The following is a 23210-nucleotide window of genomic DNA, read 5'->3' as shown; positions in this document are numbered from 1 at the left end:
AAGCATGATGCAGTCAGCACTTTTCCTTAGTTTATGTAATTACTCATATATAGCCTTAGGGTTAGGATATCAAAATTTTAATCTAAAGTTAAAAGAGGTAGGGGGATGGCTTTCCCCCAGTATCTCTAGTGACAAAAAGTAGATAGATGGCTGCCTGGGAGCAGGGGTAAAGGAGATTAACTGAAACTTTTCAGGTAATAAAGTTGATTTAAAAATAAATGTATGTAAGAAAAATCTATTTTGAAGTGATTTAAATAAAACATTTGTAAACAACAACAACAAAAAAACAAGTGCTGCCTTAAGCAAAGTTGAGGAATTAAATGGGAGTATATGGAAAAATATTAGAAAATGCTATTTTAATTTACAGTATTAAATAGAAAACTACTAAATTGGGGATCCCTGGGTGGCTCAGCAGTTTGGCGCCTGCCCCTTTGGCCCAGGGCATGATCCTGGAGTCCCAGGATCGAGTCCCACATCAGGCTCCCTGCATGGAGCCTGCTTCTCCCTCTGCCTGTGTCTCTGCCTCTCTCTCTGTGTGTCTCTCATGAATAAATAAATAAAATCTTAAAAAAAAAAAGAAAACTACTAAATTTATTTAAAGCAAGATTTAATTTACTCATTTCATTTACACAGCACTTTATAGGAGCTTATTGTACCTTGCAAAGGGATAAGAACACTGATGGTCTCCCAGAGACTGAGAAATCTCTCCGTACATTAGGAATTCCCTCTCGATTCACAGGCAAGGAATATACAGCCAGTTTGCTTATTTTCCTAAGGGCAGGATGGAGATGAGGAAGGGGTAAAAAAGTTGTTTTTCTTTTGTCTTTGAAAATTTGATGTCTAGTGGATAGGTAGGACAAATGAGTATACATCAAATCGAAAATAATCCAGGTCTCTCCAAAAGAGAGATCTCTCTCTCTTCTTCGGCCTCCCATTCCCACCCACTCTGCCCAGAGTTCCCCACCTCTGCCCAATCTCTAGAAGATCTCATCTCTGGGCTTCCATAGCACGCCTCACAGACTTTTATCAAGATATTTAGCCCATTGTTGCACTAACTGTTGGAACTTACAGGCTAGTTTAGTGAGAGGATTATTTTTTAACAAATGGATTTATAAAGTTATATTTTCCATTACTCAACTAAGGTATTGTTTTTATTTCATAGGTTGTTTGAACTCTCTAGCTCCGATACATTATTACAAACTGTTTTATTCCATCATTGTCTTACCGTGTCTCAAATCTTTTCTGTTCTTGAGCTGATTTCACCTGCTCACATATATATGGGGATTTTTTTCCTCCTTTGCAATTTAGTAAGTAGATTAGTGATAGTAATAGTGGCAGCACTGGTAGTACTATTATTAGTAGGACTGGTCATAAGAGTGGTAACTCATAATCATAATGACAATAGCAATAACAGAAATAGCTGTCATTTACTCTGTTATCTCAAATTCTCCCAACAACCCTGTAAGACAAAGGTATGCAAACATATGTAGAAACAGAGGCTCAGCAAAGTTCAGTAACTTGCCTAGGGTCACTCTGAGTTTGTGGCAAAGAAATGAATTTAAACCAAATCTTTCTTACTAAATCCAATACTATTTCCACTCTGCCATAATTACCTTGAGGAGGGGAGGCTGCTAGAGTAATTCCTCAGCTCTGCTTCCTGGTCTGTCCCTGCTAATAGATTTTAATGCTCACAAAGTAGTTCATGAGGTGATTTTGCAGTACATATCATCTCTGAAGAAGGATGCATGTTTTGAGGATCGGAAAAAAACCTCTGGATTAGAAAACTGACTTATGAACCAACCAAAAGGAGACAAATATGGAGTCTGCCAAGGTTAGTTTAAAATTGTCTTCTTTTATCATAAATTCTGAGAGTTATTGAAGAATATAAGGTAATGGTTTCTGGAAAATGTCAAAAATCCCATATACTTCCACAGTTTTGCTTGAATGACTTTTATCAACCAGATCAGCAGAACTCTCTGAAGGCTTTACATTAATTTGACTTAAATATTTCAATTATAATGAAGACATCGATTAAATTTGGCATAAAAATGCTTCTAAGGCCAGACATGGGACTCAGTTAGAAAGGCAGTGTGGAGTGGTAGAAATTGGTGGAAAGCAGCACTGTACCAAGAAAAGCCCCAGCTTAGTTATTCCCAAACTATCTTTGGGGCACATAAATTAACCTCTCCGAGTTCTGCTACCTCATCTACAGAATGAGGTTATAAGATTGTATGCTCTTCAAAGTCCCTTTCAAGTTCTCACCGACTCTTGGAGCTACGTCTTGTTTGCAAATGCTATTGGGTAAATCCGAAGTCTATGTAGCTAGAATCCCAAGTGAGTAGAAATTCATTGATTAAATTTTAAAAAGGCTCTGGGAACTGGAGAATATTTGGTTACAGGACAGGGTAAATACATGTCTCTTGAAGAAGTGCTAAGAAAATGACATTGGCTATCTCTCCAGCATCTTTCTTCCTAGCTTTCCCCATTCCTAGACTTACACAGGCCAGTTGGTTCAATGAGGCACACCTGCATGCCCCCAACAATCAATGCAGCAGCAACTAGCATAGATAGTGCCTTTGCAGAGACAAGAGATTCAGAAAAAAATCTTAACTTGAATTGAGTTAAAATGAGGAACTACAAGGACAGGGGTGCAAACCAGACAGCACAAGGTAAGGAAAGCCTTCTGGGCTCTAATAGGCATAGGTGAAGGAGCAGAGTTTATGTACGTTTGTGAGGGATTTCAGTTGGGAAACAGGTACCCAATGGTGAGAAGCTGGACCTTATTTATCAGTGAGGAACACTCCTAACTTTCCATGGTACATCTTCCCAAATATTCCAAGAATATGGGCTATTCTCCCTGACATTCAAGGCCCTCCAATAATCAAGTCTACTTTGCCTATATAACTCTACCCTCCTGTGTTCTCTAACAGTCCCCTGGATTCACTTGGTCATTAAACTTGAGAATGCATGAATTATAAGTTGAGGAATCACAGAGAATAGCTTTCAAATACCAACTCAATCTCTTATTTGCTGTGTGACCTTGGGCAAGTTACTTAAGCTTGCTGAGTCTTGATTTCCTCATGAGTAAAACGGTTAACACCTATTCCACATGCTTTTAAGTTATCATGCAATGAGATGATAAAATTATACTTATAGTAGTTATCATTTACAGTGAATTGATTATGTACCAGGCTCTATGCTCCTTTCATTGTACTGCTCTCAGGGACTCATCCTCCTGTTGGGAGTAGTCTTCAAACTAAGATTTTAGAACAAGGTATCCAGTGGGTATGAAGGCAGCTGCTAGTCTAGGTAGGCAGTCGGCTTCAGAATAACCAGCGAGCTCATACATAAGTTTTATCTCAATAACCTTGGGTGGAAGGAATGATAACCAGAAAGCAATGGGTACCTGAACAGCAGGTTGTATGTGTGCACCAGAAATCAAATAAAAGGGCCCTTGCAACAATCCAACTTAGCAGGCTTTTATTCAAATTTGAAGAGATCTAGCAGAAAGTTTGCATATCTCAATTTTCTCTTCCTTTTTCTTTGGTTTTAAAGGCTTAGGAAAATGGAAGAACTTCGAAAAGAAATTTAGAGTCACTTTTCCCAAAGTATGGGACTGGAATAGGGAAAGACTGAGCATACCTGTTGGGTGGCCTTAGGAAAGTCATGTAACTTCTTGAATTTGAGTTTCTTTATCCATTAATTGAGTCCTGTTCTTTTTAGAGCTATGGTAATGATTAGAAATAAATGTATTTAAAGTGATTAATATTTGGTGCATAACATATATAATAAATAGTGACTATTTAGTATGTCATTAGTTATATTCCTCTAGCACTGAGAGATTCAAATGTCAGTTAAATGTGGGATGTCATCTCCACATATCAGCAAAAATATAGGTACAAACATCATGCATGATATTTAACAATTTGATGAGGCTTGGGAAAACCATGACAAGTAGCTTTCTTACACTGTCATAGTCCTCTAGAGAAAATATGTAATATAAGGCCTAGGAGGGATGCCTGGGTGGCTCAGTGGTTGAGTGTCTGTCATTGGCTCAGGGCATGATGCCGCAATCCCGGGATCAAGTCCCACATCAGGCTTCCTGCATGGAGCCTGCTTTTCCCTCTGCCTCTGCCTCTGCCTCTCTCTCTGAGTCTCTCATGAATAAACAAATAAAATATTTTTTAAAAGGCCTAGAAGCTGCAGTTTGCATTTATCTCCTATAGTAATATCAGTTGCCCCACAGAATTTAATACTTCATTGTATCCTACCCCACATAGCATGCAGACAGCTCCAAAATTTGTATTTATATTCCAGACTTCTCTCTGAATGCCAGGCTCATATATCCAACTGCCTACTCTGCATCTCCTCTAGGATGTCTAATGGGTATCTCAAATAAAACATAGCCCAAACAGAATCTGATCTTGCCACAAAATCTTGCCTCCCTTAGTCTTCCCCATTTTAGTAAATAGCACTACTATCTACTCTGTTACTAAAACCAAAAATCTAGGAATCATCATGAAAAAGTCCAATCATTTCTATCTCTAAAATATCTCTTGAATCTGCCCACATATTTCTATCTCTATTACTACTACTCTAGTTCAAGCCACCATCATCTTTCTTTGAGATATAACAATAACCTCCTAACTTGTCTCTCTGCCTCCTTCCATCTGTTCTCCCTGGACCATCCAGGGGAAGACTTTTTTTTCATGTAAGTCAGAAGGAATGTGACAGTTTCCTATTGAAAATTGATCAATGATGTCCTCCTGCTCTTAGGATAAAGACCAAAACCTTCTAAGGTACTGTGTTATCTGGCTCTTGTCTACCTTCCAAATCTCATTTTGCCTCACTCTCCCCACTACTTCCTATAATCTAGCCACATTGCTCTTTCTGTTCCCTAAGCTTGCAAGGATCTTTGGCACCTCATGGCCAAAAATCTATTTTCTCTGAAATATTTTTTGTACACTCTTCACCTAGATGGCTTTTTCTTAACCTTCAGGATCCAGTGTGACTGTTATTTTGCTTCAAGCAGACTTTTCCCCAATGATCCAAGATAAAGTAAGGATTTACCTACTTTTCAGTCTGTTGTTTTTCTTTTTATCACTTACTGCATTTATTAATTATATACTTATCCATGTGTTTAATCTCTGTTTTCCCTACCCCTCACTACAACTAATAAGCTCAACCATGTCTCTTAAAATAAAAGTTAACTTATTAACTCTTGTAACCTCTAGAATAGAGTTCACCTCTAGTCACCCAGCACAATGAGTATTTGATGAATAGGAAGATAATATCAAATATACTAATTGTGGATCCAAGGTTGATAATCAAAAAATTAAATAAATTGTTCACTTATCCTAAAATGTTCTTTTCACCTTTTACTTCATATGTTAGGAGGTACACTAATTAGTATCATGAAGACAAATTTACTAGTAAAAAATATGAGGATATAGGGGCACCTGGTGGCTCAGTCAGTTAAGCATCTGACTCTAGATTTTGGATCAGCTCTGTACTGGGTGTGGAGCCTGCTTAAGATTCTCCTTCTACCTCTGTTCCTCCCCCTCTCTCTCTAAAAAAAATGAAGATATAGATACTACCAGGTGTTTGATCTTAGGAGCAAGGGGGTTTAGGTGATTAAATTATTATTTTAAAAGGCTTTGATCAGGAAAAAATAGAAGTCCAATGGTTTCTCATGTAACTTTCATGCCAGAGTTTATAGTGAAGCTGTGATGTCCTGAGCATACAAATTGGGCAAACAAGTCAGGGTATCCTGACCCCATATCCTCTGAGCATAATTATTACTGCCTCTTTAATCTCATTTTCCCAGAGTACACTGGAGAGAGTCATCAGACACTGTAGGTGAGCTCTGATGCAAAGGATTCAAAATACACAAAACACTTAAATTCACTCATTCAACAAATATATTAAGTGACTACTATATGCCAGGCACATAAGGAGGGTAGGGTGTTTTTCCTAACCAGTCAGACAAAATCAAAGCAACATGCCCCAGAAAGGAATCAACTTTCCCTGGCTGCCGACCTATGTATATGCAACTCATCACTTAGGCTGCTGTATCTGGTGCTTCCCAGTTGCCCCTCAGGATCCCCACTGGAACACAGTGCCAAATCATGAAGAGATTTCCAGCTATATAAAGTACACTCAGTACCAAGAAATGATTTATAGACTTGAACTGATGAATTATTTTCCTATTTGACAGCCAAAGGAGACAATTAACTGTCTTTATAAACCACCAGTGATGAATCATAATGACACAAGGAATTGCTGGACAGGAAAAGGCCACTCTCCTTAACATTCTTGTCCTCAGGACTCATTTTCACCTCAGCTTTGTCTCAGCAGCCTTTGCTCTTGGTTCACACATCATTCAGATGTCTCACTGGCTGCAAAAGCTCATTTATACGGACAACAATATTTGCTCTGATCACCTTAATTGACGAATTACTCCACATGATTGCATATCCTTGAATGAAACAGTTTGGCCTCTAATACCTATGTTTGTAGCCTTTTGCTTGAGTTTGTCATAGACCCTGGTTAACTTCCTACTTTTAAAAAAAAACTTCATCACCTGTAAATAAAGCACCCTATTAAAAATAGCAATTTGTCTTAAACCATTTGTTAGACTGCTTTCTTGTGGTAAAATGGCTGTGAGGTCATCTTTGCAAGCTTTCCAGTCTTAATAATAATGATAAAAATGATGCTAATCACAATAATTAATATCATTTTTGAATACCTAATATCTCCCAGATACCATTCTAAGTGCTTTTTGTATATTTTCTCCACTGAACACAGTAACACCTCCCCATTTTGCATGGGAAAAAAACTGAAGTTCAGAAGAATAAATTTTTTTAAAGTCACACAGCTACTATCATACTAAGGATTTGAATCATGTTTTTCTGACTCTGAAGCAAAGTCCAAGGGGGCCAATCAAGTTTTCAGTTTTCCACGGGTCTTCTTTAAGAATTAAATGCTTGGTTCAGCTCAAATTTCTTAGAAAGAGCTTCCTCCATTTTTCTCAGCAAAAGGTCTTATCCTTCTCCACATAACAAAATTTGTTATAGTCAAATCAGAGTATAGTACTATGAACAACGTATAGTTCTATAAGCATTTGCTAGCGGAAGGGGCTCAGGCTTTGAGAAAACCATTACCACCTCTTGAACCTTCATTGCAGTGCTATCATTTAGTTACAGTAGAACACTGAGAAAAATTATTTATCTGAACTTCAACTTCAACAGTAAAGTGGGGCTAAAATGACAATACCTCACAGGATTTTGAGATGCTTAAATGAGAAACATATGTGAAAACATAGTGCCTAGCTCCTAGCTCCATAATTATATGTTGTATCTAAATGTTAGCGTAAACCTTTGTATGGGAAACAATAGAATGCGGAGGGCATTAATCTATTTGGTGAGACAAAACCTACACCAAGTACTTCAAGATAATTAATTATAAATTAGTGTCAGTGTGGTGAAAACTTTTGCAAAATTGCCAAGGGAATTTAGAAGAAAGAAACAGGTGACCATAAATGAGATTAATCTGTGAAGGCTTCATGGAAGAAGTACCGAAGTACAAATGTGGCTTGGCAAAGAGGAATGAAAGAACGTGAAGCAGGCAAGTAAGCAGGAAGGAAAGGAACATTTTAGCCCCAATTTACCAATGTAGAAGTTGAAATTCAGGGAAATTAAGTAATTTTTCTCAGCGACATTTCTTGAGCATTATTGTGTACAGGAGCCATGCAGGTGGTTTGTAGCTGGTTGCTTTTAAGAGCAAGGTTTTGGAACAAATGTTAGTTTGAATCCTAACTCCACCACTTACTATCTATGTGACAAATAACTTATCCCCTCTGAGCCTCCCTTTCTACCCTTATAAATAGAAGAAATATCTCCAAACTTCCAAGGTTGTTGTGAACTTTGTCTGATGGTACACTACAATACCTGACCCAATAAATGGTTGTCCTCTGAGCATCTGCTCCATTCTGTTAGATCTGGTTCATGGCTAATCTCTCACCATACCAAGCTCCTAGTTTTCATCCTCTAGAAGGGTGGCTCGATAAAATGTTCTTAGCTTGCTCAAACCACTGCTTTCAGGATGGAGAAGAATAAGGTAGCTGACTGAGACTTTCACAAATGAACATAGTGGACCTCAGAAAAATCTGTGCCCAGGAATCTCAGAGGTCTTTACACCTAGGAGTCACACCACAATTCCTTCCCAAGAACCCCTTCCCTCACCCCTAATTCAAGTCAGAAGAGTCAGCCAAGGAGTCAACGATCACCTCAGGTGATGGAAGAGAGCCACTTGAGCGGAACTGACCTGAAATTGGGCACGTTTACCATATCCTGCTGCCATGTGCTCTAACTTGCTCACCCTCATCTCTCCAAGCAGGTCTCCTGCACACCTACTTATGAAACAAACCCACAGGAATGAATGTTCTCACAGTCCAGGGAAATTTGCGGAGAAGAAAGACCAGCTTTCTGCTGATGGGACAGTGAATAGTATTTGTTCATCTCCCTATAAGGCATAGAAACATGCAAACATTTCCCTAGGACAGAGACTGGAGATCTCTTTGAGCTTGTCTGTCATTAACAGATAGCCCTATGTCATAGGTTGAAGCAGTGGGGAGAGCAATAGGGGGTAAAAAGGAAGTACAATACAATAGTGGCAGAAGAGGAAGGGGTAAAAAAACACTCCTTAAACTGATACTCAAGGCCCTCCCTCCTTCCACCTAATTCTAAGCAGGATTTTTTTTCCTCCTAGTCACCCAAGGTCATGAGTAGAGTTGACCTTGTTTCCAGAGGGAGAAAACAGCCACCTGCAGGGTATGAATTGTGACACTCTGGGAAAGGCACTGCAAAGCTGCCAGAAATTCCCACCATTAGTCATGCCTATGATTTACAGAATTGAAATATCTATTAAATTGCAAATATGTTAGCTGTAAAGGGAAGCATTGGGGGCCATTATTGGTCAGGAATTCTTCATCGTATTGAGGTACTAGATGAGCTCCAGCAGAAAATAAGAATCTGAGGAGATGGGCTACCGAAAAGACAGGACATCAGGACATTTGAAAGAATCAGAAAAGGGACAAAGATGTCATTCTCAGTGGGCTGGGCAGGCTAGGAAAGGCCAGGGTCACCCAGGCAGGGAAAGGGAGTCCTCAGAGGAAAGGCAAAGGAGCTGCTACAAGCTGGTTTTGGTCATGAGATTTTTGTACCTGCGACTGTACAAAAGAACAGTCAATTATGAAATGCACAGTCAGTCATGTGAAAGTTTCCTTAATGTGGCCAAGAGCTACTGACTGCTGAGGGCTTTCCTCATTAAGTCATATGGAAGGTATAAATGAGATACATTCTCACATGATAATCAGGACACAGACATTCAGATCATGCTAACTGGATGCTCAGAACACGAAGGAGAGAGAACATATGCTAATGACTTGTTCCCCTCAGTGCTTCACACTGCACTACTTCGGGGCAGCTGCAAGGTGGGTGCTTCATCCCCAGGGCTTTTCATTTATCTGTAACATTTGAAATGAACTTGCTTCATCACTTAAATTGCTCTTCTCTGTAAGGTGATCAATTTGTCAATACCCCTCCTGTAGTACTGCATCCATAAATTGTGCCCTTCACTCTCTGCTAGAATTGACCAGTCAGCTGGATGGTGTGATTAGGATGGCTTTTGAGTGCTGTTCTCCAGGCCACTTGTATTTTTTTTCCCACTCACTGCTGGAGATGAAAATAGTGGAGCCAAGTTTGAGCCAGCCACACAGTCACTCACTTGTTGAAAAGCACTACTGAACCAAACTCTTTAAAGCAAAGGCCACAGAAAGGCAGCCCCCAAACTGAATTTAGCATATAGGCATGTTTTATTTATTTAGTCCACTACAGTGATGAACAAACCAGAGATTTCTACATAAAAATCCAGACTCCTATGATCTCTTCAAAAATTAGAGAGCCTAGTAGGATTGGATCCTTAATTTTACATGATAACAAGCTAGGGCTGAGTCAGGGATTCTAATACTCTCCAACTTGCCTCTCTGTGTTGCTTCGCGCACCCATTCAGGTACATGACTTGCCTAGCTTCCAGAAGCATCTGACTATTGATTAGGGCATTGCCCTTTTGCTGGCTTGGATTCAACCATCAGCAGTAAATGCTTTTCCTTTTATAGAAGTAACAGAATCTCAGCTATTTCTTCTTTAAGCCAAAATGATGGATTGGCAAATGAACGTTTTATATAATAGGTTATTTCAGGGATCTTTAGACCTGAGCTCTGAAGTCGCCAATTTGGAGTCCTCCTGTGGATGCATTTCCTCTTTTTCTGGCCCAGAAGCCAGGAATAAGGGACTATAGACAGAGTAACAATGGGATATGATAGAAAAAGCATTATATTAGGAATCAGAAGATGCAGGTTCTAGTCGTGGCCAAGCCATTCACCATCTGCCACCCCAGGAAAAATGGTTTAAACTCTCTGAGCCACAGTTTACTCTGGGACAGGGGAAGGTTATGTTATGTGATCACACAAGTTTAGGAAATGTCCTAAACTATATTTCATCCCTTAATACATATTAGAATATGATATGCACTAAGATGTGCTGAAATGCCTTGCAAAAAAAGAAATCTGTTTAACTTTGACCTAGCAGATAAACACATTGCCACAAAACCTCTCTGTCCCTCTCCTCTCTTCTCCTTTCTCTCTTTCAGAAATAACTACTAACATCTCTTAGATTTGGAGCTCCACAGAACAAATTTTGGAAACACTGTTTGAAACACTATTTGTTATACTGAAAAAAAAATTAAAATTTTCACAGATTCCAAAGAGAACATAATTCTGTCTCTACCTGTCTGCTTTCAGAACCACATTAAGAAACTTGCATCCTATGTTCCTTGTTGCACAGAATAGGCACCGATTTATGTGTGACTGCTCTTTACCAATGGAATCAACATTGTTTAGCTAGACTGTTCTCCATCACTTCACTTCAACTAGCTTGAAATAATTATGATAACTACAGTGAACCTCACTAATCCATTTTTTTCTCAATATGGATTTCCATATTAATAGGGCCATTTGGTACCAAAATATGAAGCTTGGCAAATTCCATCTTCTGCACATTCTTGCTTTTTTTGACACCACGCTTTTTTTTGTTTCTCTCTTGCCATCATCCTAAGCTCAGATTTAATTCTGTGTCCCATTTCTACTAATCTGATCTAAGGTGCCCACTGAGAGCTATAAGGACTAGGTTCCAAAATATTAAGTGTATCCTTTTTAATGGTATCCAAATTCCTATAGGAAATTATTGAAGACCAAATAGTTAATGTCCAGAAAGGACATGATAGTGGAATAATGAGCATTATAATCAATATTTTGACATATTTTTTCAATGTATGTAATATATATTTGGTGAATGAAATTATATGGTTTGTGCTTATTAGTGGGTAAAAAGTTATATTTGAGAGTCAGAAAGACCTAGATTGGTATCCATGCTCTGCCAATTACAAAATATGTGACCTAAGGCACATAACTTCACCTAAATTTTCTTTCTCAATAAAATGGGGACAATAACAGCATTTACCCTCATACGATTGTTCTGAGGATTAAATGAGAAAATGAATGAAAAACACAAAGCACAATGTCTGCCACACAGAAAGCTCTCAATAGATATTAGCTCTCTGAGTGCCCCTATTATGATTATTACATAGTTCTGTTATATTACCATTATTCAGTCAGAATCTCAATTCTGTTTCTTCCTTCAATTTGCCACCATATTTCCACATTCCACTATTTTTCCTAATCCCACTTTCACCCCAATGTCTAAGTATTAACAGTAGAGGCATAAAGAAACAAAGAGCCAGGGCCAGGAAAAGCCTGATTTCAAGCCTAATGTGGAATTGCTTCCTCTGTGTGTAAATAGCAGCCATACATCAGAGGAAGGTTGTTCTAATAAGCTATGCAGTCTCAATGACACGTACAACAATGCAGTACAGTTAGTTATAACTTGGCAAAGTGAAATTAAAAGCACTTACTGAAGGCATGCATTTGAGCATCTTCACCAAAAACCGATCCCAATTTCCACTCTGTAATTTTACCAAGCTTTGTGTGTCCAGATTGTGTTGCTACTATTGCTTAATAATAACCTAGCAGCAAATCCTTGAAACATATCCATAGAATAAACTTCTCTTTCTAGCCATGGCATTTAGACACAAACAGATTAAGAGATTAACCTAACATGTGAAGAGTCCCAAATCTGGAACTCTAGAGCTGTTTACAATGATCAGAAGGATGGATATTATTTGCATATTCACCAAAGAACAGGTTAGTGTTTTTTCTAAGTAGCCAAGTACATTTCTAAAAAGCTGAATAAAATCATGCATTTGTGAATGATTTGCTAGGTGAATGGTGAATTATCTTCCAATACAATTAATTAGTGCCAGCTTCCTGCTTGTATTCATTTTGGGAAGCCCCTATAATTTGACTGCCTTTGACCTTCTCAAGGCAGACAGTCTCCTCTAATTCCCAGAGACCCTATTACATTATCTTTTCTACTCTCCCACTCCTCTTCTTCCGTTATCACCTGTTCTATATTCTCACTATCATATAATCAACACTCCCTTTTCTTCTTACCACTTCAACTAGCCCTCTGCACAAAATTCAATGTGAGAATAAAGGGAGAATTTCTCTAAAATAACAAAGAGCCACCTACAATATGCTATGGGAAATAAAACTGTTAGTTGTTGGCGTCTTTGACAAATGACCTAAACACACTAATGTACATGTCTATTTGTTGTTAAACACTTCCCTATTCATCTGAACCCTCCGAAAGAATAAAAAGAAATGTCCACAATAATATTATACAAATCTGCAATAATTTATATATTAAAAGTATTCCAGAAAAGTTGCATTTAATTCAAATTCTATTTTAATGCAGTAGGAAACCTGGCTATTTAAAGAAATCCTATGACAAATTCTTTTATATGGAAAAAAATAATTTCATAAGACCAATGGTTACCTTCTAATTCATCAGTTTTGAATATCTGGATCTTTTTATAGCTGATCTATTTAAAGCAAGTAGCACCTACACACTTAAAAAAACTGCTTGTTTTACTGAAAAATATTTCTCAAATATATAAATTTAAAAAGAATGGTCAGAAAGTAACCTCTTAAAATTTTGATTATCTTTTAAGGTTTGCATACTTGCAATATACAATTTTAAAGAACTTCTATCTACATAATTTTGTAATTAACCAATCCTATTAATTTTATGTTGAAATACCTATTCCATGCCTGTGTATTGCTAAGCTGAAAACAAGTATGAGTGGGTTACTTTTTTAAAAAAATTTTTTAAAGATTTTTTTATTCATGAAAGACACACAGAGAGAGGCAGAGACACAGGCAGAGGGAGAAGGAGGCTCCATGCAGGGATCCTGCCATGGGACTCAATCTGGGATTCTCCAGGATCACTCCCTGGGCGGAAGGCAGACGCCAAACCACTGAGCCACCCAGGGATTCCCAAGAGTGGGTTACTTTTTAAATAATCTCAGCCTTATATTTTGAATCACAAGAGGACAAGCTGTTTGCTTTGTAATTCCAAACATACAAAGCACAATATAACTTATATAAAAATTAAAAATAAATTTTCACAGAGCAACATCTTAAATCTCTGTACCAGGAGGCCATTTTGTTTCTACATCAAGCATAATATTTGAAGTATGTTAATAAATACATAAACTTGATATCTTCTTATATGAATGATGACAACTGACCCAAGGACAATTGTTAACTATTATTAACTACTTATTTTTTTCTCCAGCATGTGATACATACTCAGTATATTTTTCCTCAAACGATAAATGAAAAATTACTGTTTCAGTAGGTGAGGCTGCTTCATCCCCATATTCTCTTGACAGATTTCCCTTGGTGACCAAGGAGTCATATTTTCATGACAGCTCTTAGGAAGTTAGGTAAAACAATTGTGGGCCTATGAAAATGAGTTTGGTGTGTGTGTATGTGAACTAACATGCTCACAAGAAAATCAAACCCGTGAGTGACTTCTTTAGCATTAATCTCTCAGCTATTGTTTCTCAAAGCATAATCCTTGGAAGACATACAACAGAATTACCTGGACAAAAAAGCAAGTTCCCATTCTTACTAATGTATTGAACTAGAATCTGGAGGAGGGAGACGGAACCTGTATTTAAAGAACCTCATCTTTATCCCACCTGGGTCCCTCCACATGATTCTGATGTGCATTAAAGTTTGAAAACCTCTGGGAGGTAGAGTTGAAGTGAAATTTTAAATCCATAGTTTAACTATACTAAAAGTTTAGGGCAAGTGAATTAACACCTTATAAAATACCCAAAAGAAGTAGTTCTAGCTCTGTTTTTTCAGAATCTAAAAAGAAACTAAAAAAGTAAATGTGTTGTCACCATAACCCATTAGATGGAAGCATAAAAGAGGTTTAGTGTAAACTCTACTCTGATCCAATTTAAGACCCAAACCCAATACTATAATGCTACAGATTTTCGTAAATAATTCCCAATGGAAGTGTTCCGCAAACAACGATACAGATTGTGTGACTGTAGTCAAAATGATGATGCAAGGATTTGTGCATGGTCAGATCACTTATTAATGATGTATAATGGCCTGGTTGATTCTTATCCTTGAATGATACAGGAAGTCTACTTCACATTGATGAAACTAGAAATCAACCAAAGGCAGATCTTTCCTATTTGGGTTTGTCACTTTAGGGTAGTTATTATGAAACCTCATAGAGGAAAGGATATGCAATTCTAATCAAAAGGATAATTCAAACCTCCACAGAAGTTACTCTACAAATTCAGACTAAGTAGAACTGTCATATATTAGGATATAAAATGAACTAAAGCATATGTATATTAGTTTCTAATTAAATATTTTTTAAATATTTACTTATGGGGCATCTAAGTGGCTCAGTCATTTAAGTGTCTGCCTTTGGCTCAGGTCATGATCACAGAGTCCTGGAATTAAGTCCCATGTTGGGCTCCTTGCTGAGCAGGAAGCCTGCTTCTCCCTCTTCCACTCCCCTTGCTAGTGTTCTCTCTCTCTCTCTCTCTCTCTCTCTCTCTCTCTCTTCCTCCCTCTCTCAAATAAATAAATAAATAAATAAATAAATAAATAAATAAATAAATAAAAATCTTTAAAACATATATATTTATTTATCTGACAGAGAGAGAAAGGGAGAGAAAATGTGCAGTGGGGGAAGGGCAGAGGGAAAGGGGGAGACAAACTTAAGCAGATTCCATGCTGAGTTCAGAGCCTGATATAGGGCTCAATCTTACAAATCTGAGGTCATGACCTGACCCAAAACCAAGAGTTGGACTTTTAACTAACTGTTCCACCCAAGTGCCCCTCTAATAAAATATTTTGTATTACTTGTGTTAACATTCAGAATTTTGAAAAAAAACAGAGCAAACTTCTGACTCTCAAGGATCAAAAACTTAATTAAATATGAGTTACAGCAATGAACTTACTCAACAAGTGTTATTATTAGTAAATGGATCTGTATTCCTAACATTAGTGTGAATATGTTATAATTAACCAACTAGCTGATGTGAACATTACATAGTTAAAAAGGTAATGCCCAAGAGCATCAGCCATAAATTAATTAATTAATGCAATCAATATTACAATTGTCTGGGTAATGTCAAATTTTACTATGGCTCAGGTTTTAGCCACAATACAAACGTGTGTGAACACTTACACACACACACACACACACACACACACACAATCTAACATATATATAAAGAAGAAAAAATTAGGCAAGGTTTGCTTAGGAACAATAGCAAGTAGACTTTTGTCATGAAGTTTTTTAGGGTGCATCACACTCATCATCAGGGATACCTTTCATGGTATTAGGTTCTGTCATATGTCCCTAAAAATTACTTTCTAACATTCTCCACAAGATAAGAATATCCTGAGTTTCTCTCTTCCATTTGGTGTGAGTAGAATTACTAGTTTATACTTTACTTTTGCTTCAGATTTAAAATACACACATACACACTATTTGTTTGGAGTTGCTCCATTTAAGAATCACTAGAGGCACACAATAACATCAGTCATTTATGAGCAATTTTGTATAAATGATATTCTGGATGCAGTCCAAAAGGATGTCATTCCAAAAGCCTGACTGAATCTCAGTCTGAAGCAGGCAGGCATTACCTACAAGGATATTCTACATATGGGTTAAGTCAACATTCTGAAGTGGTTCCAGAATATCTTTTCTGAGATGCTTAGTAACAGTCAATGATATCTTGAAGAGTAAAGAACCTTTCATAAAGGCAGAGAACAGATATGCAGCAATTAGGCTCATGTTCCCTAAATCAATTGCCCATATTCTACATATAGTTTATCAGTACAGCGTATTAAAAGTAAGCTTTCCAACCATTGATTTGCAGCCAATTCTAAATTCACTGCAAGTTCATTCTTTGTTTTGGAAACAACTTCTTCCCATACCAAATTATACTTAAAATTTCATTTGCCATAATTTGGTGGAACCAATTCTTACCTGTAACTTTCAATTCAGTTGTTCGTCTTACAAGTTTTCCTTCAAACTTAAGTTCACAAGTATAATTTCCTCCATCTTCTTCTTGAACTTCTTGGATTAGAAGAGTGTTTCCTTTCTGTATTATTATACTTCTCCACATTTTTGGCTTGCATTCCTGCATAGAAAATATTTACAAGCAAAAAATTAAACTTCTCATCAAGTCTTGGTACTGGCAAGTTAGTACTTTCACATTGTTTGTACTCCTCTTTAACTTTCATAATATATATCTAAAGTTAAGTCAATGATCAGAAAAAAAAATCACAAATGCATCTTAGTGTGTACAATGAAAATATCACAACTATTAGCCTAAGACCTACTTTAGAGGCCTGATCCCAAGTGTAGAAAGTGTTTATAGAGATATTTTGCAAAAAAAAAAAAAAAAAATGGAAAAGCATACAAACTCCCCAAAGGGCAAAAGAGGTAGAGTGGAATCTTAAAAATTGCTAAATACCATTATAAAGCCCTGTTTTTGTTTTTGTTTTCTATTTGACAGGGATATTTTCAAAGAGTCCTAAGAGAATAGTGTTCATTTAGCAACATAGTATACTACAAGGGAGCCTTAGGCATTATTAAAAATTCATGTAGGATTTTATGTTGTCAATGTAGTTTACAATGGTTTTATTAATCATTTCTTATAGTTGAAAACTAATGCTAATATTCCGGAGTCTCCCTCTTCATAATCAAGAGATCCATTTGGGTGGGTGGGGATGAGGGCAAAGGGTCTAGAAAATTAGGCTTAATCAGTTCTCTAGAAATATAGCTAGGTAAAATAAGTACACATTTTGTTCTAGTAATGAAATACAGCAGTTACCCACTTATTTTCTGAATTCAGTGATATATGACCAGATTATATTATTTGGGTTTGGAAGACAATTTTTCTATACTCCTGATGGGAATATGAGAGAGTCTCACCCCTCGGATTGGACTTCTCTAGAAAAGATTGATTAACACTTTTTCAGAGAGTGACAAGGACACAGCAATAACCAAGTATGTAGGAATATTCAGCCAAGTGGCTTTGCCTTTTGTGAATTTTCTCAGACTACTTTTTAGATATGGTTCCAGTTTGTCTACCACTCATCTCAAATGTTCAGCCAAAGTGGTGGCCAAAAGCTATACAAACATCAAGAGAAGGTGTAGGGGACAGCGTGAGGTGGTGTTGAATAATCAGAGAAAAAATACTTTATCATCTAAACTCTGAATCTGTCAGTCAAGGCAATTGTGAGGACAATGATGTAAATAATTGTTAAGAGAACTTTTCTCTTTTCCCAACATCTCTACTACTCCTCCCCACCCCCACTCCTGCTCACCACACATATATCCTAAACATTCGCACAAAGGTAGAATCAGAGCTGACTCTCACAGCTCTGCAGACTTGTGTACATGCATGCACACACGTGTGCGTAAAATGACTTGAAAAAAATGAGTATTCATTTAGTAGTTTCTTACTGTAACAGATTTTTTCTTTTGTGATAAGCAGGGGTTTTGGCAACAAAACACAAAAACTGGCACTTAAGTTCACAGGTATGATATTTAAGAGATATGCTTGCTTTATGTCCAATACAACTACCTACACACATTGTCAGAGAATAAATAAAAGTAATACTATCTAGAGGATCTAGATATAAGGCTGTTTCACTCCCTAGGGTCTTTCCAAAGAACAGTTAAGGGGCTGTCTGAAATTATATTACATAGCATGTCTGGCAAGGTTATCACCTATATGAGATTGGCTTCTGAGTTAAACCTTGGGATATAAGGTTTCTGGGAAAACGAAGAAGAAAGTCTGAACAAAAAGAAAAAAAATAGTCCAGCTGCCACTATCATTATACAATAATAATCCACAATTATTTTCGCATTGCTTCAAACTCTGATAGCCTCAGATTTCTAAAGAATCATTCTGAAGGTTATTAAACAAAAATATGGTCCCTCTGGGCATTTTGAGAGGAAAGGAAAATGAAAACTGAGCTGCTTCACTTTCACATAGTAGTGGTGGGGGTGGGCAAATGAGCCCACACACTCATTGTATTCAAAGACAAATGACATTGTTTTCTAATGTCATATTTGGGGCGAGTCCATATGCAATTAGCTCTAACCTTTTTCATTTTCCCTGCACACTGCTTTGATTTCTTTTTTCCCTGGGAAGTAAAATGTAAATAGGAGTTAGAAAATAACTTCTGATGAAGAACAGCCTGTAATCTTAACACATTCTTTGGGCTAGATCAACTGCTTTCCAAGTTGCCATGTAGCCTTATAAAAAATTATTTGTACCCAATAGGGTTTTTTAAAGATTTTATTTATTTATTCATGTGAGACACACAGAGAGAAGCAGAGACATAGGCAGAGGGAGAAGCAGGCTCCCCACAAGGAGAACAATGCAGGACTCGATCCTGGACCTTGGGATCACATCCTGCGCCAAAGGCAGAGACACTCAACCGCTGAGTCACCCAGGTGTCCCGTACCCAATAGGATTTTGTGGATTTTATAAAAAACTGTGGCATAGTAAAATGTTATTGTCAGGCTATCTCCACCCTTCTGGAGAGACAATGTAGTATAGATGAAAAGGCAAACTGTTGTCAGAGCAAGACAGCTCAAGGTCAAAATCTGGGGTTCACCCAAGTTCTGTGATCTTGGGCAAATTTGTTTAAGTTCTTTAGGTATCAGATTTTTACTCTGCATATGAGGATAACATATACTACCATGTAAGCAGCCAGAGCCCAGAGGCTTGCAGAGTTTATTCATTACACTCTGATTGAGCAGCACTATATATGGTGGTCATCCAGCACAGTGAATACTTTCCATTCCAAAACTTTCACATTCTTGGATTATGTCTCCTCAAACCTCCAACTCACTTTGGTGAAAACTGGTGCTAATGGACTAATCAGGTGAAAACCAATCTCAACTAATTGGTTAACCATGCCCAGGAACATAATACTTTAACCCACTGAAAATGTATAGCTCTTACGAGGCTACTCCAACACTAATCCTAGCAGGTGGGTAGAGGAACTATACTTTGTTCAGAAGAGGCTTATAGACAACCATCCTGCCCCCACCAAACCATCCTCTACATAATTATCTCACTGGCTAGCCTTCACATAACTGAATACCTATATCAAACCTCAGAAGTCTACCAGGTTTTTTACTCCACTATTTGCAGCATCTCTCCCTTAAACTACAGCTTCCAGGCTTACTACAGTCATTGTTTCTCTCCTGTCCTCAATCTTCCTATGACCTCTTTTCTTCTGAGCAGGCCATATCACATTGCTCCACACCCATTTAATTTTGACAGCCTGTTAGGCAAAGAAATTTGAGACATGTAAATCACGTCTAAAAATGGTTGTTTATCTGAGACAAGGAAAAACCATCAAAGCCTCAAATATGAGCAGGCCCCTAATACTGGTTCTCTGAGATCATTAACATAAACTTGATCAACTTGACGGTTTTGCTGAGGGCCAGCCTTGCTGGAGGTACCTAAGTTCAACAAACAGCTCCAGTTCATGGGCTGGCTGAGCCCTCAGAGCAGTTTGTTGTAGGACATCCTTGTTCAGTCAAAATAATGTCAATCCTTAAAGTCCAGCTTCCTTCCCTCCCTGCCAGCTTTCTTGAGTGGCACGTGTCCCTTGCCAGTATTTACTAGGTTGGGAGCCCAGGATGTTCAATAGAAAGATCTGTTGAAAGACAGGAAACAACAAATGTTGGAGAGGATGTGGAGAAAGGGGATCCCTCTTGCACTGTTGGTGGGAATGTGAACTGGGACAGCCACTCTGGAAAACTGTGTGGAGGTGCCTCAAAGAGTTAAAAATAGAGCTACCCTATGACCCAGCAATTGCACTGCTGGGGATTTACCCCAAAGATACAGATGCAGTGAAACTGCAGGACACCTGTACCCCAACGTTTATAGCAGCAATGTCCACAGTAGCCAAACTGTGGAAGGAACCTCAGTGTCCATCGAAAGATGAATGGATAAAGAAGATGTGGTCTATGTATACAATGGAATATTACTCAGCCATTAGAAATTACAAATACCCACCATTTGCTCCAACGTGGATGGAACTGGAGGGTATTATGCTGAGTGAAGTAAGTCAGAGAAGGACAAACATTATATGGTCTCATTCATTTGGGGAATATAAAAAATAGTGAAAGGGAATAAAGGAGAAAGGAGACAAAATGAGTGAAAGTATCAGTGAGGGTACAGAAAATGAGAGACTCCTAACTCTGGGAAATAAACAAGGGGTAGTGGAAAGGGAGGTGGGTGGGGGGATGGGGTGACTGGGTGACAGGCACTGAGGGGGGACTTGATGGGATGAGCACTGGGTGTTATGCTATATGTTGGCAAATCAAACTCAAAGAAAAAAATATACAAAAAAATTTTTTCCAAAAGTAATTGGAAAAATAATTAGATCTCTGAGTCATACCATGTTTAATAAAAGTTCCAGATGAATTATAAGGAGGTAATTTCATCTACTAAAATAATATTTTAGGAAAGACCATTTTTAAATCCCGTCACTCATAACAATGATTTAAGCTTCCAAAGTTAAGAGCTTTATATTGATTTATCTTGCTATACATTCGACAGTTTTCATAATGGGAGAAGAAAGTCACTGGAGATTTTATACTACCACAGCCCAAATGACCAACACTTTTTTGCTAAAAAGTAGTTTGGCAAAATTCTTAGAGATTTTGAATCCCTTTGGTAATGATATTACTGTGTACCTTCTTTTGTAACCATAAAATTGCATTTCATCCTTAAACTTTTAATCTGTTAACTAGAATTTTCAAAGATGTTTTTATACAGAAGGGATGGGCTGTGAAACCCATGAAGGCTTCAGTTTAGTGTGGCTTAAAACTGGTGAGTTACACAAGATTTAAGTCCCATTTATCCTTGTTTTTATTCCTAGATATGGTATTAGAAGTCAAAGAGGGGTTCTTTACTATTGGTAAATTACAAAGATGATGGGTTAATGTGAGAGGAATGGTGATTTGAAATATATAAGCACCTGTCTTTGATCAAGGGATGTGGATTCTGGTTACCATTCCCCCACTAATGTGGATAAGTAATTGTATGTCACTGGACCTCTGTTTCCTCACATATAAAATAGATGTAATAATGTCTGCCATATATCCCATACATCTTATAAAAATTTAATGACTAAGTCCTTACTTGATATTTTCTGCTACTATAAAAAGGAAAATGTTACAAAAGAAGCTAAAAAAATAGTTATCTAAGACTCTAGTTGGGAATTTAAGATTTTTTTAAAAAGTCATATTATTTTGTATAATGTACAAACATAAAATTTATCCTTTTTACCAGTATAATTTGGTGTGTTTTGGCAAATGTATGCAACAAAATTGAGATTATAGAATGTTTCTATCATTCCCAAGTTCCTCCATGTCACTTTGTAATCAATTCCCTCTTCTTAGCCCCAGTCCTTGGTAAAAACTCATGTTTTCTGTTCTTATTATTTTGTGGAATGTTATATAAATGGAATAGTATGATATGTAGCTTTCTGTTCCTGTCTCCTTTCACTAAGTATAATTCATTTGAGATTTGTCTCTGTTGTGGTATATATCAATAGTTCATTTCTTTCACTAGTAAGTAGTAGTCCAGTATTCTACTGTAGAAATATATCACTGTTTAGCCATGCCATTCACTGTTTTTAAAAATTTTATTTATTTATGAGACAGAGAGAGAGAGAGGGAGAGAGAGAGAACACGAGCAGGGTAGAGGCAGAAGCAGACTCCCCACTGAGCAGAGAGCCTGACATGGGGCTCAATCCCAGGACCCCAGGATTGTGACCTGAGCCAAAGGCAGATGTTTAATCAACTGAGCCACCCAGGCATCCTTAGCCATTTATTATTGAAGAGCATTTGGGATGCTTCTAGTTTTTGGCAATTAGGAATAAAGGTCTTATAAGTTGAGTTTTGACTATACAATTTCTTGATTTATCAAAATAATCCATTTTGTCAATTTTTATAATCTTATTTTGATGTGTATGCTTTTCTCAAACTTAACAGGAGTTTGCTGTTGATCTTTACTAAATTTTTATAAGAATCCAGGCTTAGGAGGGGTTTCCTGTATATCCTTAGTAATATTCAAGGGATTAAAAACATATCAAGACAAATTAAAGCCTCTTAAGCAACGTCTCTTTCTACAGGCTGAGTATCTTTTTCATATCCACTCAAATGATCTTTGAGAAATGCACATCTGATTGTAGGATGCCACTATTTAAAGCAATCCATTGATTCCATGAAACCATTTGGTCAGTAGCTCCTTTGAGTGTTTACAGAGCCTGACACTGTTTCAAGCATATTCATTTATTACCTAATTTAATTCATAGAACAGAATTACAGGTAATAGAGTGAGTTAGATTATACAGTTGCAGACCTGGGATTTGAACCCTGCCCATATGTAGGCTCTTTAGCATCTGGTCTCTGCCTACTTACTGCCACTGTCAATGATACAACTATTCAGAATTTTTTTGCTTACTCCATGTGATTACACAGCTGAGTGCTTCACATGTTGATCTCTCTGTCCTACATGTCTTACCTGCCTAACTTTTATATACTGTTTAAAACTAGGCTCAGGGGAGGAGGGGCAAGATGGCGGAAGAGTAGGGTCCCCAAGTC

The 23210-nt window shown here is 37.5% G+C and overlaps 1 protein-coding gene across 1 annotated transcript in view; it reads right to left on the bottom strand.

The window, feature by feature from the left end:
- Window positions 1-23210, bottom strand: part of IL1RAPL2 (interleukin 1 receptor accessory protein like 2) — a 652944-nt gene that overhangs the window by 551530 nt on the left and 78204 nt on the right. Inside the window, exon 4 of the mRNA XM_038588825.1 lies at window positions 16551-16704. Within this exon, the coding sequence (XP_038444753.1) occupies window positions 16551-16704 (154 nt within the window). The remainder of the gene's footprint in view (window positions 1-16550; window positions 16705-23210) is intronic.

This window comes from Canis lupus, chromosome X (assembly GCF_011100685.1).
Source record: "Canis lupus familiaris isolate Mischka breed German Shepherd chromosome X, alternate assembly UU_Cfam_GSD_1.0, whole genome shotgun sequence".
NCBI classification, from domain to species: Eukaryota; Metazoa; Chordata; class Mammalia; order Carnivora; family Canidae; genus Canis; species Canis lupus.
Note: the sequence above shows the minus strand (reverse complement) of the source record. Positions and strands in the feature narration are given on the sequence as shown.